The sequence below is a fragment of the Pseudophryne corroboree genome, chromosome 9 (genome assembly GCF_028390025.1).
Source record: "Pseudophryne corroboree isolate aPseCor3 chromosome 9, aPseCor3.hap2, whole genome shotgun sequence".
NCBI classification, from domain to species: domain Eukaryota; kingdom Metazoa; phylum Chordata; class Amphibia; order Anura; family Myobatrachidae; genus Pseudophryne; species Pseudophryne corroboree.
In genome coordinates, this window is record NC_086452.1 from 319,996,604 (window position 1) to 320,013,990 (window position 17,387).

Sequence of the window (17,387 nt, forward strand, 5' to 3'; positions counted from 1 at the left end):
GATTATACCAAAGCTCCCAAACGGGCGGGAGAGTGCGGATGACTCTGCAGCACCGAATGAGAGAACTCCAGGTCCTCCTCAGCCAGGGTATCAAATTTGTAGAATTTAGCAAACGTGTTTGCCCCTGACCAAGTAGCTGCTCGGCAAAGTTGTAAAGCCGAGACCCCTCGGGCAGCCGCCCAAGATGAGCCCACTTTCCGTGTGGAATGGGCTTTTACAGATTTTGGCTGTGGCAGGCCTGCCACAGAATGTGCAAGCTGAATTGTACTACAAATCCAACGAGCAATAGTCTGCTTAGAAGCAGGAGCACCCAGCTTGTTGGGTGCATACAGGATAAACAGCGAGTCAGATTTTCTGACTCCAGCCGTCCTGGAAACATATATTTTCAGGGCCCTGACTACGTCCAGCAACTTGGAATCCTCCAAGTCCCTAGTAGCCGCAGGTACCACAATAGGCTGGTTTAAGTGAAACGCTGAAACCACCTTAGGGAGAAATTGAGGACGAGTCCTCAATTCTGCCCTGTCCGTATGAAAAATTAGGTAAGGGCTTTTATAGGATAAAGCCGCCAATTCTGAGACACGCCTGGCTGAAGCCAGGGCTAACAGCGTTACCACTTTCCATGTGAGATATTTTAAGTCCACAGTGGTAAGTGGTTCAACCCAATGTGATTTTAGGAACCCCAAAACTACATTGAGATCCCAAGGTGCCACTGGAGGCACAAAAGGAGGCTGTATATGCAGTACCCCCTTGACAAACGTCTGAACTTCAGGAACTGAAGCTAGTTCTTTCTGGAAGAAAATCGACAGGGCCGAAATTTGAACCTTAATGGATCCTAATTTTAGGCCCATAGACAGTCCTGTTTGCAGGAAATGCAGGAAACGACCCAGTTGAAATTCCTCTGTAGGGGCCTTCCTGGCCTCACACCACGCAACATATTTACGCCAAATACGGTGATAATGTTGCACAGTTACATCCTTCCTGGCTTTGATCAGGGTAGGGATGACTTCATCCGGAATGCCTTTTTCCTTCAGGATCCGGCGTTCAACCGCCATGCCGTCAAACGCAGCCGCGGTAAGTCTTGGAGCAGACAGGGTCCCTGCTGGAGCAGGTCCTTTCTTAGAGGTAGAGGCCACGGGTCCTCCGTGAGCATCTCTTGAAGTTCCGGGTACCAAGTCCTTCTTGGCCAATCCGGAGCCACGAGTATAGTCCTTACTCCTCTCCTTCTTATGATTCTCAGTACCTTGGGTATGAGAGGCAGAGGAGGGAACACATACACTGACTGGTACACCCACGGTGTTACCAGAGCATCCACAGCTATTGCCTGAGGGTCCATTGACCTGGCGCAATATCTGTCCAGTTTTTTGTTGAGGCGGGACGCCATCATGTCCACCTTTGGTTTTTCCCAACGGTTCACAATCATGTGGAAGACTTCTGGGTGAAGTCCCCACTCCCCCGGGTGGAGGTCGTGTCTGCTGAGGAAGTCTGCTTCCCAGTTGTCCACTCCCGGAATGAACACTGCTGACAGTGCTATCACATGATTTTCCGCCCAGCGAAGAATCCTTGCAACTTCTGTCATTGCCCTCCTGCTTCTTGTGCCGCCCTGTCTGTTTACGTGGGCGACTGCCGTGATGTTGTCCGACTGGATCAACACCGGCTGACCCTGAAGCAGAGGCCTTGCCTGACTTAGGGCATTGTAAATGGCCCTTAGTTCCAGGATATTTATGTGAAGTGACGTTTCCATGCTCGACCACAAGCCCTGGAAATTTCTTCCCTGTGTGACTGCTCCCCAGCCTCTCAGGCTGGCATCCGTGGTCACCAGGACCCAGTCCTGATTGCCGAATCTGCGGCCCTCTAGAAGATGAGCACTCTGTAACCACCACAGGAGAGACACCCTTGTCCTTGGAGACAGGGTTATCCGCTGATGCATTTGAAGATGCGATCCGGACCATTTGTCCAGCAGATCCCACTGAAAAGTTCTTGCGTGGAATCTGCCGAATGGAATCGCTTCGTAAGAAGCCACCATTTTTCCCAGGACCCTTGTGCATTGATGCACTGACACTTGGCCTGGTTTTAGGAGGTTCCTGACTAGGTCGGATAACTCCCTGGCTTTCTCCTCCGGGAGAAACACCTTTTTCTGGACTGTGTCCAGAATCATCCCTAGGAACAGCAGACGTGTCGTCGGAATCAGCTGCGATTTTGGAATATTTAGAATCCACCCGTGCTGTCGTAGTACTACTTGAGATAGTGCTACTCCGACCTCTAACTGTTCTCTGGACCTTGCCCTTATCAGAAGATCGTCCAAGTAAGGGATAATTAAGACGCCTTTTCTTCGAAGAAGAATCATCATTTCGGCCATTACCTTGGTAAAGACCCGGGGTGCCGTGGACAATCCAAACGGCAGCGTCTGAAACTGATAGTGACAGTTCTGTACCACAAACCTGAGGTACCCTTGGTGAGAAGGGCAAATTGGGACATGGAGGTAAGCATCCTTGATGTCCAGAGACACCATATAGTCCCCTTCTTCCAGGTTCGCTATCACTGCTCTGAGTGACTCCATCTTGAATTTGAACCTTTTTATGTAAGTGTTCAAGGATTTCAGATTTAAAATAGGTCTCACCGAGCCGTCCGGCTTCGGTACCACAAACAGCGTGGAATAATACCCCTTTCCCTGTTGTAGGAGGGGTACCTTGATTATCACCTGCTGGGAATACAGCTTGTGAATGGCTTCCAATACCGCCTCCCTGTCGGAGGGAGACGTTGGTAAAGCAGACTTCAGGAACCGGCGAGGGGGAGACGTCTCGAATTCCAATTTGTACCCCTGAGATACTACCTGCAGGATCCAGGGGTCCACTTGCGAGTGAGCCCACTGCGCGCTGAAAATCTTGAGACGGGCCTCCACCGTGCCTGAGTCTGCTTGTAAGGCCCCAGCGTCATGCTGAGGACTTGGCAGAAGCGGGGGAGGGCTTCTGTTCCTGGGAAGAGGCTGCCTGCTGCAGTCTTTTTCCCCTTCCTCTGCCCCGGGGCAGATATGAGTGGCCTTTTGCCCGCTTGCCCTTATGGGGACGAAAGGACTGAGCCTGAAAAGACGGTGTCTTTTTCTGCTGAGAGGTGACCTGGGGTAAAAAGGTGGATTTCCCAGCCGTTGCCGTGGCCACCAGGTCCGATAGACCGACCCCAAATAACTCCTCCCCTTTATACGGCAATACTTCCATATGCCGTTTGGAATCCGCATCACCTGACCACTGTCGCGTCCATAACCCTCTTCTGGCAGAAATGGACAGCGCACTTACTCTTGATGCCAGAGTGCAAATATCCCTCTGTGCATCTCGCATATATAGAAATGCATCCTTTAAATGCTCTATAGTCAATAATATACTGTCCCTGTCCAGGGTATCAATATTTTCAGTCAGGGAATCCGACCAAGCCACCCCAGCACTGCACATCCAGGCTGAGGCGATTGCTGGTCGCAGTATAATACCAGTATGTGTGTATATACTTTTTAGGATATTTTCCAGCTTCCTATCAGCTGGTTCCTTGAGGGCGGCCGTATCAGGAGACGGTAACGCCACTTGTTTTGATAAGCGTGTGAGCGCCTTATCTACCCTAGGGGGTGTTTCCCAACGCGCCCTAACCTCTGGCGGGAAAGGGTATAATGCCAATAATTTTTTAGAAATTAGCAGTTTTTTATCGGGGGAAACCCACGCTTCATCACACACCTCATTTAATTCATCTGATTCAGGAAAAACTACGGGTAGTTTTTTCACACCCCACATAATACCCTTTTTTGTGGTACTTGTAGTATCAGAAATGTTCAAAACCTCCTTCATTGCCGTGATCATGTAACGTGTGGCCCTACTGGAAAATACGTTTGTTTCCTCACCGTCGACACTGGAGTCAGTGTCCGTGTCTGGGTCTGTGTCGACCATCTGAGGTAACGGGCGCTTTTGAGCCCCTGACGGTGTTTGAGACGCCTGTACAGGTAATAACTGATTTGCCGGCTGTCTCATGTCGTCAACAGTCTTTTGTAAAGTGCTGACACTATCACGTAATTCCTTCCATAAGACCATCCAGTCAGGTGTCGACTCCCTAGGGGGTGACATCACTATTACAGGCAATTGCTCCGCCTCCATACCATTTTCCTCCTCATACATGTCGACACACGTACCGACACACAGCACACACACAGGGAATGCTCTGATAGAGGACAGGACCCCACTAGCCCTTTGGGGAGACAAAGGGAGAGTTTGCCAGCACACACCAGAGCGCTATATATATACAGGGATAACCTTATATAAGTGTTTTTCCCTTATATAGCTGCTGTATAGATTTATCTGCCAAATTAGTGCCCCCCCTCTCTTGTTTTACCCTGTTTCTGTAGTGCAGGACTGCAGGGGAGAGTCAGGGAGCTTCCCTCCAACGGAGCTGTGAGGAAAAATGGCGCCAGTGTGCTGAGGAGATAGGCTCCGCCCCCTTCTCGGCGGCCTTTCTCCCGCTTTTTTAAGGAAAAATAGGCAGGGGTTAAATGCATCCATATAGCCCAGGAGCTATATGTGATGTATTTTTTGCCATATAAGGTGTTATTATTGCGTCTCAGGGCGCCCCCACCCCAGCGCCCTGCACCCTCAGTGACCGGAGTGTGAAGTGTGCTGAGAGCAATGGCGCACAGCTGCGGTGCTGTGCGCTACCTTATTGAAGACAGGACGTCTTCTGCCGCCGATTTTCCGGACCTCTTCAGTCTTCTGGCTCTGTAAGGGGGCCGGCGGCGCGGCTCTGGGACCCATCCATGGCTGGGCCTGTGATCGTCCCTCTGGAGCTAATGTCCAGTAGCCTAAGAAGCCCAATCCACTCTGCACGCAGGTGAGTTCGCTTCTTCTCCCCTTAGTCCCTCGGTGCAGTGAACCTGTTGCCAGCTGGATTCACTGAAAATAAAAAACCTATACTTAAACTTTTTACTAAGCAGCTCAGGAGAGCCACCTAGTGAGCACCCTTCTCGTTCGGGCACAAAAATCTAACCAACTGAGGCTTGGAGGAGGGTCATGGGGGGAGGAGCCAGTGCACACCAGGTAGTCCTAAAGCTTTTACTTTTGTGCCCAGTCTCCTGCGGAGCCGCTATTCCCCATGGTCCTTTCGGAGTCCCCAGCATCCACTAGGACGTCAGAGAAAAGGACATTAGCCGTAAGCCATTTAAGGTCCACTGACCCAAGAGGTTCAAACGGGGACTCTTGCAGGGCATTCAGGACAACAGACAGATCTCATGGAGCCACAGGAGGGACATAGGGAGGCTGAATCCACAGTACGCCCTGAGTGAATGTATGAACGTCAGGAATAGACGCAATTTTTCTCTGAAACCACACAGACAAGGCAGATATTGAACCTTGAGGGAGGCCAGACAAAGTCCTAAATCCAGGCCTTGTTGCAGAAAAGCCAGAAGTCTGGAAGTACTAAACTTGTAAGCATCGTAATTCTTAGCAGCACACCAGGTGAAGTAGGAATTCCAGACCCTGTAATAAATCCGTGCAGAAGCCGGTTTGCGGGCCTTTAGCATAGTTTGGATAACCGCCTCGGAGAAACCTTTGGCCCTCAGGAGAGATCTTCAAGAGCCACGCCGTCAAAGCCAATCTGGCCAGGTCCGGATAGACACAAAGGCCCTGAACGAGGAGGTCTGGGCGTTGAGGAAGTAGAAGAGGACGCTCTATCGACAGACCCTGCAGGTCTGAGAACCAATGCCGTCTGGGCCACGCTAGAGCGACTAGATGTAGTATTCCTCCTTCTTGCTTGAACTTCAGCTGTACCCTGGGCAGGAGTGACACTGGAGGGAACAGGGCAGGAGTGACACTGGAGGGAACACATAGGGCAACGAAAAGTTCCATGGAATTGCCAGTGCGTCCACGAAAAGCTGCTTGAGGATCCCTTGTTCTTGATCCGAAGACCGGAACTTTGTGATTGTGTCAAGACGCCATCAGGACTACATCTGGTAGGCCCCACTTGTCCACTAGGAGTTGAAAGACTTCTGGATGAAGACTCCACTCTCCGGCGTGCATGTCCTGACGACTAAGGAAGTCCGCTTCCCAGTTGAGGACCCCGGAATGAACACTGACGATATTGCTGGCAGAGGGCGTTCCGCCCAACGAAGATTTTATGACAATCCATCATTGCCATGCGGCTTCGAGTGCCGCCTTGATGGTTTATGTATGGCACCGTGGTGGAGTTGTCTGAGTGTACTTGAACAGGCCTGTTCCGTATCGGAGGCAGAGCAAGAATCAAAGCATTGAACACTGTCCGCGATTCCAGAATGTTTATTAGGAAGAGAGATTCTACCCTGGTCCACCAACCCTGGAGAAAGTGTTGCTCCAGTACCGTGCCCCAGCCCCTCAGTTTGGCATCCGCAGTCAGGAGGACCCAGTTGGGAATCCAGAAGGGACGGCCCCTGCTCAACTGCTGGTCCTGTAGCCACAAGGTCAGTGACAGACAAACCTCCGGAGTCAAGGAGATCATTTGAGACCTGATCCGATGAGGCAGGCTATCCCACTTTGCAAGGATTAACCTCCGTAGAGGGCGGGAATGAAATTGAGTGTACAATACCATGTCGATGGCCGACACCATGAGGCCTAGTACTTGCATTGCCGAGTGTATCGACACACTTGGGCAAGAGAGGAAGTATCTTATCCTGTCCTGAAGTTTCAGTACTTTCTCTGGAGACAGAAACAGTCTTTGACTGTTTGTGTGTCCAGCAGTGCCCCCAGCTGCACCATGTTCCGAGCAGGGACCAGCGACGACTTCTTCCAGTTAAAGAGCCACCTGTGGGCTTGTAGGAAGTTTACCATCAGTGGTAGATGACTGAGGAGGACATCTTGGGAGTTCCCCAGGATCAGCAAGTCATCCAGATACGGCAGGATCCGGACTCCCTGACGACACAGATGAGCCGTCATCACTGCCATAACCTTGGTGAAGATCCGAGGGGCCGTGGACAGTCCAAATGGCAGAGCCTGGAACTGATAATGAAGGTTGCCAATAGCAAACCACAGATATTACTGATGCGAAATGGCAATAGGTATATGCAGGTAAGCATCTTGTATGTCCAGGGATACCATGTGTTCCCCGGGTTCCATGGCCAGTACAATCGAGCGCAGCGTTTCCATACGGAACTTGGACACTCTCAAAAATGTCTTCAGTGATTTGAGGTTGAGTATAGGCCGGAAAGACCCATTGGGTTTCGGGACAAGAAACAGGGTCGAGTAGTATCCTCCACCTCTGTGGGACAGGGGTACCGGCACTACCATTCCTGTATCCAGGAGGGAACGCACAACCAGGTGTAGAGCTTGCGCCTTCAACGGGTCCAAAGGGATAACCGTCATTCAGAACTGGTGAGGGGGATGTCTCTTGAAAGAGACTGCGTACCTGTGAGAAACGACTTCTCGCACCCATGCGTCTGAAATGGTCTTTAACCAGACCTGGGTGAATTGCAGAAGTCGGCCTCCCACCCTGGGATCCCCCAGGGGGAGGCCCGTCCTGTCATGCAGCAGGCTTGTCTTATTTGGAAGCAGGCTGACGGGCAGCCCAGGATTGTTTTGCTTTGGGTTTAGTGTTTTTGGGAGCACGAGTTTGTCTTGGGTATACCTGACCTTTTGCTTTCCCTTGAGGTCGAAAGGAACGAAAAGTGGTACTCTTTGCCTTCTGTGCAGAAGGATTAGTATTTGGGAGAAACACAGTCTTAGCAGCTGCTAAGTCAGTTACAATCTTATTCAGATCTTCCCCAAACAGAATGTCTCCCTTAAAAGGGAGTACCTCCAAGGTCTTTTTGGAGTTCAGGTCCACCTTCCATGACCTCAATCACAGAATTCGGCGAGCCAGGATAGACGTAGTCGACACCTTGGCCGCCATTACACCTGCTTCAGAGGACGCCTTCTGAATGTTGTGGGAGACGGTGGCAATATGAGAAATATATTGTCTGGCAGTGTCAGGTATATCCTGACTCCTGAGGCAGCTCTTCCTCTATTGCCTGAACCCATGCTTCAATTCCTTTTGCAGCGCAGGAGGCTGTTATAGTGGGTCTATGTACAGCACCTGTAAGGGAGTAAATAGACTTCAGCAATCCTTCAACACGCTTATCTTTGGGTTCCTTCAGTGAGGTGACAGGTAGAGTAGATGACACCACAAGACGGGTGACATGGGAATCCACCGGCGGTGAATTTTCCCACTTGTTACACAACTCAGCGGAGAGAGGATAACAAGCTAGCATCTTTTTAGACAGGGAGAATTTCTTTCTTGGAGAAGACCAGGGTTCCTGACGTATGTTAACCGAATGTGGTAACACTACTTTAGTTACCCTCTGATGTTTAAATGTATCAGGTTTCTTAGACACAGTAGTGGGATCTACATCATCATCGATTTGTAGAATCAGCTTAATAGCTTCCACTAGGTCAGGGACATTAACTTGCATTGTAATTTCCTCATCAGAAGCGACTGTATCACTGTCTGACGGATCAGTATACTCCCCATCCTCATCAGAAGTATCATCTGAGATATTAGTGGATTGTGAGGAGACGGCCCGCTTAGATGACCCCTTGAACCGCAGAGGGACGTGGTGTAGGTTTTTGTCTAACCAAAGATTGATTCAATTGTTGTTTCTGGCCAGACAGAGTATCCGCCCAGGGCGGATTAACCATAGGGACAATATGTGGCTGCAATGGCACAGGAGGTCCCATAGGGGGCGTAAGACGTGTCACAAGCGTATTAAGCATATTTGAGAACGCCGCCCAAGGTGGCTCCTGATTGGCTACAGGAGCTGCGGACTGACTGGTAGATGTATGGCACATATTACACAGACCATCATTCAAAGCTTCCCCCTCCGGCAAATCCCTGGCGCATGCGCTGCATGATACAGGAGCATCCGCGGATTTCCCGCCCTTTGTATTAGACATTTTAGTGAATGTAACCACAGAGCGTATGAGTACGATACAGCCATAGTACAATACCTGCGAATAATTCCTATAGTATGTAACAGCGTACACAGTACACAACACCAGTGTCTAAATCCAGTACTATGTGACACAGTACACAACACCAGCGAATATATCCGGTATGATGTGACTAAATACACAGTAGAATACACTTATCGGTAAATACTGTGCAGCACTATATATGAGACCCTGACGCACCTAGTCCTAGGGTACAGAATACAGTGATAGATACAGCTGGGATACACTGAAAGTGAAATCCGCACGGCAGATACAGGCACACAGTCACAATGCAGATAATTATTTTAGTCAGACAATAAAACTGCACTGGACTAGATTTTATATATATATATATATATATATATATATATATATATACAATGTGCGGTCTGAGACAGGATGTATTTATCAGAATACTCGTACAATATATTCTGGTAGAGGTACACTTGCTTTTAACTAACGCGGTCTTAAAATTACATGTAGAATACTTAAGTGTCTGTAGAATCACAGCGCTGATAAACCAGGCTGATTTGCAGAGGAGACCTTGCCCTGCAGTCCCGGAGACCAGTCGCAGCTACTGGGAGAAGATGGCACCCAGCGTCTCAGTCAGGGAGAGTGTGAGGCAGCTCCAGAGCGGGAACACCAGCAGTAGATGGTTCCCAGAGCTGAGGAAGGGGCTACAGGTCAAGCGCCTTATCCCCTATGCTGGTCCTCACCACCTGGTACTATGGAGCCTTATTAAACATGGATAATGTATTATCAGACCTGTGCTCTCCTGCCCTGGTGGATATAGTGGGGTCCCTGTACGGCCACAGTGTCCACGCCAGCGTCGCAGTCCGTCTCCGGAGGCCGCATCCGGAACACGATTTAATGGCGGGTCCCGCCTGGGGGACCTTCTTACCTCCTCCCTTAGTAGCAGCCACGCGATCCAGGAGACTATCTCCGGTGGTGTGCCTAGAGCGCCTCCGCCGCAAGTACCCGGGAACAGAGCCAGCGGGAGTATGCGACGCCGCTGGGGAGGTGATGGAGCCGCAGCACAGTATGTCACACTGACATATGAAGTGCTGCAGCCCTTGAAGTCTTCTAAATAGACTTATCAGGGCTGCCTGCGCAGCCCCCCCTGTTAAGTGATCTGCTTATGCAGGCACCGATGTTTTCCCTGTGGAACACAGTGTACCCCGCTGCAGAAAGTTGTAATCATTTTTATTTCCCAAAAGAAGTATTACAAACGTATTGTAGGAAATCTACACTCTACTCACTAGATGCATCAGTTATACAACGTGCTGCACATGGGATAAGAACACAGAATAGTCCAGTGGTTCTCAAACTCGGTCCTCAGGACCCCACACAGTTCACATTTTGCAAGTCACCTAGCAGGTGCACAGGTGTATTCATTACTCATTGACACATTTTAAAAGGTCCCCAGGTGGACCTAATTACTTCACTTGTGATTCTGTGAGGAGACCTGCAAAACATGCACTGTGTGGGGTCCTGACGACCGAGTTTGAGAATCTGTGGAATAGTCTATTGACACAACAACGCTGTCATCTCTACACCGTAACGACGTGTAACCATACGACCGTCGCTTTAATTAATGCGATTACCTGTGTGTCCGGTCCTTACACGGCGAGTAACAGATGAAGAGATCCGTTCTAACCGTTGTAGCAGAGCAAACTGCGCATGTGCAACACATTGATGGTTCACATCATTCAAGAAGGAGGGGGGTGGAAGCAGTTTCGTCATTCCAGGCTCAGGTACACAAGGGTGACTGCTGCCTATTAAATATTGCTAAGCCTCTAAATGCCCTATCTAATATTCTCAGAGCTATAATAGCAATGGGCACAAAAACAGAGTAACCATACCACCCCTGCTCACAGATGGATTAATCCAAAGCTTGCGTTTCCATAACAACGGCTGGGCGCAAATTGTTGTAGCAATAAAACGCTTTGGACTAATCCAATTGCTCAGGCCGGGGGGAAGGGAAGAGAGGGCAGCGATTGCTGCAAAAAAACACAATTCAGATCCCGATGGCTGCCGACATGTAACGTTATTTTATCAGTGTACATATAAGGAAAGCTCTGACAGCGTGTAATACTCTCTGGCTAACTTTTAATATAAAATGGCCCATGCCGTTTCCATGGTGACCAGAGACGCTGGTGTGATTATAATTATTTACAGTGGCAGCTTCTGAGCCCGGGTGTTGGGTAAGAATATGGATTTGGTGCCGATTTTCCCACTCTGTGTGCAAGTGTTGGTCATGCTCAACACAGCACATATCTGGGTACACGTCTGCAAGTAATATAATATAATATAATATAATAGATTAACTTGCCTCAAAATATAGATTTTGCTATGATACTAATTATTTGCAATATATGTTATCACAGGGGCTATAGAAGTAAATAAAAATCTATGTTATGTTTATATCACAAAGAATGTATGTTTTTAAATTGAATATATTGTTTTGTATATAGAATACATTTAAATTTATGTGGCATGTACCAACATTAAACAAATAAACAGCAAAATTGTAAATGGCAGTTGTTATCTGAACTGCAGACACACAGAAATGTTGCAGTTCAGATATAGCTGCAGTATTTGTGTCTTAATTGTATTGGAAGCCTCATATTTTTTTTTTTTTTGCAATGTAATTGTCATTTCTCTTACGTCCTAGAGGATGCTGGGGTCCATATTAGTATCATGGGGTATAGACTGGTCCACCAGGATAGTTGACGCCTCTTAAAGGCGCCGATAGTTGACGCCTTTAAGAGTTTAATAGTGTGGGCAGGGTCCTCCCTCTATGCCCCTCCCACTAGACTCAGTTTAGAAAATGTGCCCGGAGGAGCAGATCACAGCTAGGGGAGCTCTACAGAGCTTCTTTAGAAAAGTTTATTTTAGAGTTTGTTTTTTTACAGGGAGGCTGCTGGCAACAGCCTCCCTGCATCGAGGGACCGAGGGGGGGGGGGGGGGAGAACGGTTGAACGCCAGATCTTAGCTCGGAAGGGTATCCTGAGTGAGGTCATTCCTACCCTGATACAGGTTAGGAAGCGGGTAACGTCTAAACATTACCATCGCATTTGGAAAAAATATGTTTCTTGGTGTGCGTCCAAGAAGTTTCCTGCGGTGGAGTTTCAACTTGGACGTTTTCTCCTTTTCCTGCAAGCAGGGGTGGCTATAGGGCTAAGATTGGGCTCCATCAAGGTCCAGATCTCTGCTTTGTCCATCTTCTTCCAAAAACAATTGGCTGTCCTCTCTGAGGTTCAGACCTTTTTGAAAGGGGTTCTGCACATCCAGCCTCCCTTTGTGGCACCAACGGCACCCTGGGATCTTGATGTGGTGTTGCAGTTCCTGCAATCTGCTTGGTTTGAGCCTCTACTGGAGGCTGATCTCAAGTTTCTCACGTGGAAGGCGGTCACCTTGTTGGCCTTGGCTTCTGCACAACGCGTGTCGGAATTGGGGGCTTTATCTTGTAAAAGCCCCTATCTGATCTTCCATGAAGACAGAGCGGAACTTAGGACTCGTCCACAGTTCCTGCCTAAGGAGGTATCGGCTTTCCATATCAACCAACCTATTGTGGTGCCAGTGGCTACTGACTCCTCAATTGCTTCAAAGGCCTTGGATGTAGTGAGGGCTTTGAAGATTTACGTGAAGAGGACGGCTTGTCATAAGAAAAGTGACTCTCTGTTTGTCCTCTATGATCCCAAGAAGATTGGGTATCCTGCTTCTAAGCAGTTGATTTCACGCTGGATCAGGTTCACTATCCAGCATGCTTATTCCACAGCAGGATTGCCGTGTCCGAAATCTGTAAAGGCCCACTGTACTCGTAAAGTGGGCTCTTCCTGGGCGGTGCTCGGGGTGTCTCGGCTGTACAACTCTGCCGAGCAGCTACTTGGTCTGGGTCGAACACGTTTGCCAAGTTTTACAAGTTCGATACTGTGGCCTCTGATGACCTCAAGTTTGGTCAAGCAGTGTTGCAGGAGCCTCCGCGCTCTCCCTTCCGTACTGGGAGCAATGGTAACAAATGGTACTTTATGGACCCCAGCATCCTCTAGGACGTAAGAGAAAATAGGATTTTGGTTACCTACCGGTAAATCCTTTTCTCGTAGTCTGTAGAGGATGCTGGGCGTCCGCCCAGCACTGCGTTTTCCTGCATTGGTTTTATAGTTCAGTACTGCCTGGTTCCTAGGTAAGTTCTGCATTATTTACTGTTTCAGCTGTTGCTGAGTTGTTCCGGCATTTTAGCCGGATTTGCCTGGTGTGGAGCTGGTATGAATCTCGCCACTATCTGTGTAATTCCTTCTCTCGAAGTATGTCGTCTCCTCGGGCACAGTTTCTAGACTGAGTCTGGTGGGAGGGGCATAGAGGGAGGAGCCAGCCCACACTATTAAACTATTAAAGTGCCAATGGCTCCTGGTGGACCCGTCTATAACCCATGGTACTAATATGGATCCCAGCATCCTCTACGGACTACGAGAAAAGGATTTACCGGTAGGTAACCAAAATCCTATTACTTATGCGGTTACCACCAATGTTTTGAATGCTTTAATATCTGAAATTACTTTATCATATCAAAACATCTTAATGAATACATTACTATGTTATAAATAAAAACTATAGGTCTGGCGCTGAATCTCGTTTTCAATATAGCTACCAATGATTTAAAGGCCCATAAACACTTGCTGATAAAATGAGCGACATTGCTCATTTTGTCGGCCAGTGTGTATGCCGCTAGCGACAACTGATGCGCGACCCCGTGGGTCAGCAACGATCGTCGCTGTTGGCAGTGCATTCAAGCTCGATCTGGACTGTCGTCCAGGAGCTGCATGCACGGCTGGCAGCTATGTGACGTCACTGAGCGATATGAGCGGTCATACTGTCCAGTGTGTACGGGCGGCCGCCGACTGCCCGTCCCGGCAGGGGAAACGCTAGACGGCGTCACTAGAGCGACATCGTCTAGTGTGTATGGACTTTTAGTCTCACATATCCATGTATCGAAAATGTCCACACACTTCAGTCCTTAATAGATAACAGTCCTAATAGATGTGGACGAAGTCCTTCAATGATCCAACCAAATCACTCCACCTCAGAAAAATGGAATAAAAATGGAACACATGGTGTAGTATGTTTTTGACTGATTGGGGCAAACAAGTGGTGCTAAATGATGAGAGACACCAGGAAGGAAGCGTACTAAACTCACAATAGGTATGGGTGTAACACGTCTATAAAGGTATCTTTATCTACGACCAAAATTCCACCACGTGTTGAAGAAAATTGGAGCACCAAATCACCTTATGAGCGAACTTCATATAGGATAATCATACCATACTCACACCGGGGTCGGATCTAGACTTTTCTTTTAGGGGGGCGCGGTTTACTATTTAATCATGACCCCTCCCCTCTCCAGTCCCGACTCCTCAACTCTCCCGTATTGACTCCTCCCCTCTCCAATCTTGATTCCTCCCCTCTCCAGTCCGAATTCCTCCATCACACAAATAGGTATAATTGTAGGTAAAGGATTTGTTAGTGAATGTTAGGTATAATAATCACTTCTACAACACAGCAAAGCAAAGTTCCCCAATATGACATCTATCCAAATACCTCCTTATGTTCATCATAATGTATGACACGTCACGTACAGTTGTGATACTTGCAGTATAAAAAGTTCTAATCCCCTAATATTGGTGTATAGCAAAAAAAAATGAATATTAAATAAAAACAAAATATCTGGAGTCATTATTCTCATCTTAATATGTGGTACTGATATAGAGACAGTCAATCATCAAGGTTTATGATATGTCAACGTCGTTATGAAATACAGTATTATCATAAACCTTGATGATTGACTGACTATATATAAGCGCATTATATTAAAATGAGAAACAGTAACAATGTGATAATACCTATAATTCCTTTCTTTGGGATACTAGCAACATTTATGGATACAAATGGTAACAACTGGCATACTATGTTACTGAACTAGGAAGGGAAGACACATTATAATATCCAGTGATAAGGGGAACTGCTGAATAGTACCAAGGGGATTTTAGGCACAGAGTCTTGGGAGGTTAGGCCAATTATTTGATCATCACTTGCCAACCCTAACAGATGAATTCCACATTTGTAATATTCCAATAGTGGAGTTTTGAGACTAACCAGGAATAAGTGGGAGTACGTAATGCTCGCAGGAGTTTGCCCGTGGATTAAAATCCCTTTTGCGTCCCTCTACAGTATACAGTATGTGCCATATAGGTTTGGGAAATACACACACACACACACACACACACACACACACACACACACACACACACACACACACACACACACTTTTTTTCAGAAAAATGTTGCTAGTATACCAAAGATCTCTGATTGATACAGTTAATTTAAGGAATTATAGGTATTATCACATTGTTGAATAGAATTTAGCCAGTGGTACTGCATATGTAGGTTGTTCATAAATATACCACTTCAGATATAGCAGATGTCATACTTTTTATAAGGCTCATTCAGATATACCCAAAATGGAAGGGATAAGCAAATATAGGGGGTAATTCCAAGTTGATCGCAGCAGGAATTTAGGCCCTCATTCCGAGTTGGTCGCTCGGTAAAAATCTTCGCATCGCAGCGATCTTCCGCTTAATGTGCATGCGCAATGTCCGCACTGCGACTGCGCCAAGTAAATTTGCTATGTAGTTAGGAATTTTACTCACGGCTTTTTCATCGTTCTGGCGATCGTAATGTGATTGACAGGAAATGGGTGTTACTGGGCGGAAACAGGCCGTTTTATAGGCGTGTGGGAAAAAACGCTACCGTTTCCGGAAAAAACGCAGGAGTGGCCGGAGGAACGGAGGAGTGTCTGGGCGAACGCTGGGTGTGTTTGTGACGTCAAACCAGGAACGACAAGCACTGAACTGATCGCAGATGCCGAGTAAGTCTGGAGCTACTCAGAAACTGCTACGAGGTGTGTAATCGCAATATTGCGAATACATCGTTCGCAATTTTAAGATGCTAAGATTCACTCCCAGTAGGCGGCGGCTTAGCATGAGCAAATCTGCTAAAATCCGCTTGCGAGCGACCAACTCAGAATGAGGGCCTTAGTTAGCAATTGGGCAAAACCATGTGCACTGCAGGGGAGGCAGATTTAACATGTAATATGACAAAAACATGTTTTTGTTTTTGTCATATTAGATCTTACAATTATTAAACAGTACTTCACTATATTTGCTTATCTCTTCCATTTTGGGTATATCTGAATGAGCCTAATAAGAAGTATACTGTGAGATACGACATCTGCTGTATCTGAAGTGGTATATTTATGAATGACCTACGTATGCAGTAGCGCTGGATAAATTCTATTCAACCTTTTTTGGCACATATTTGGTGAAGATGTGAGGATACCTTTAATTAAAATATTGAGCTCACCGAGCTGCTTTTTTCTGCTTGTGCGCACTACTAGGATTGTCTATTCTATATATCTATTATCAGATTGTTACTGTTTCTCATCTTAATATGAGGTGCTGATATAGAATAAGTCAATCATAATTTCTCTGACGTCCTAGTGGATGCTGGGTACTCTGTAAGGACCATGGGGAATAGACGGGCTCCGCAGGAGACTGGGCACTCTTTAAAGAAAGATTAGGTACTACATCTGGTGTGCACTGGCTCCTCCCTCTATGCCCCTCCTCCAGACCTCAGTTAGAATCTGTGCCCGGCCAGAGCTGGATGCACTTAGTGGGCTCTCCTGAGTTCACTATAAAGAAAGTATTTGTTAGGTTTTTTATTTTCAGTGAGATCTGCTGGCAACAGACTCACTGCTACGTGGGACTTAGGGGAGAGAAGCAAACCTACCTGCTTGCAGCTAGCTTGTGCTTCTAAGGCTACTGGACACCATTAGCTCCAGAGGGATTGAACACAGGGCCCGACCTCGATCGTCCGTTCCCGGAGCCGCGCCGCCGTCCCCCTTGCAGAGCCAGAAGACGGAAGATACCGGAGAAAATCGGCGGCTGAAGACTCCGGTTTTCAATTAGGTAGCGCACAGCACTGCAGCTGTGCGCCATTGCTCCCACAGCACACCACACGCTCCGGTCACTGGTGGGTGCAGGGCGCTGGGGGGGGGGGGGCGTTCTGGGCTGCAATTAGTATACCTTAATGGCAAACTGCACATAATACAGTTCTAAACTGTATATGTGCCTAATCCCCCGCCATAATTTTCATTAAAAAAGCGGGAGAAGCCCGCCGCTGAAGGGGCGGGGCTATCTTCCTCAGCACAGCCAGCGCCATTTTCTCTTCACAGCTCCGCTGGAAGGACGCTCCCCAGGCTCTCCCCTGCAGTATACACTACAGAAAGGGTAAAAAAGAGAGGGGGGGGCACATACATTTAGGCGCAAATTGTGATATAAGCAGCTATTGGGGGAAAATTCACTTTGTGTATAG

General features: G+C 47.8%; 2 protein-coding genes across 8 annotated transcripts in view; one reads left to right on the forward strand and one right to left on the reverse strand.

Moving 5' to 3' along the window:
- CBY1 (chibby 1, beta catenin antagonist) overlaps positions 1 to 10,683 on the reverse strand; it is a 98,970-nt gene extending 88,287 nt beyond the window's left edge. For 2 of the 4 annotated variants that reach the window (XM_063940480.1, XM_063940479.1), the window contains exon 1: positions 10,562 to 10,683. The gene's annotated coding sequence lies outside the window, so the exon portion shown is untranslated. Of the gene's footprint in view, positions 1 to 9,858; positions 9,970 to 10,216; positions 10,301 to 10,561 lie in introns of those variants that run through there. The other 2 variants (XM_063940481.1, XM_063940482.1) reach the window with 2 other exon arrangements.
- FAM227A (family with sequence similarity 227 member A) overlaps positions 10,492 to 17,387 on the forward strand; it is a 296,429-nt gene continuing 289,533 nt past the window's right edge. Inside the window, exon 1 of one of the 4 annotated variants that reach the window (XM_063940478.1) lies at positions 10,492 to 10,711. In XM_063940478.1, the coding sequence (XP_063796548.1) occupies positions 10,638 to 10,711 (74 nt within the window). In that variant the 5' untranslated portion in view covers positions 10,492 to 10,637. Of the gene's footprint in view, positions 10,712 to 10,835; positions 11,162 to 17,387 lie in introns of those variants that run through there. The other 3 variants (XM_063940475.1, XM_063940477.1, XM_063940476.1) reach the window with 3 other exon arrangements.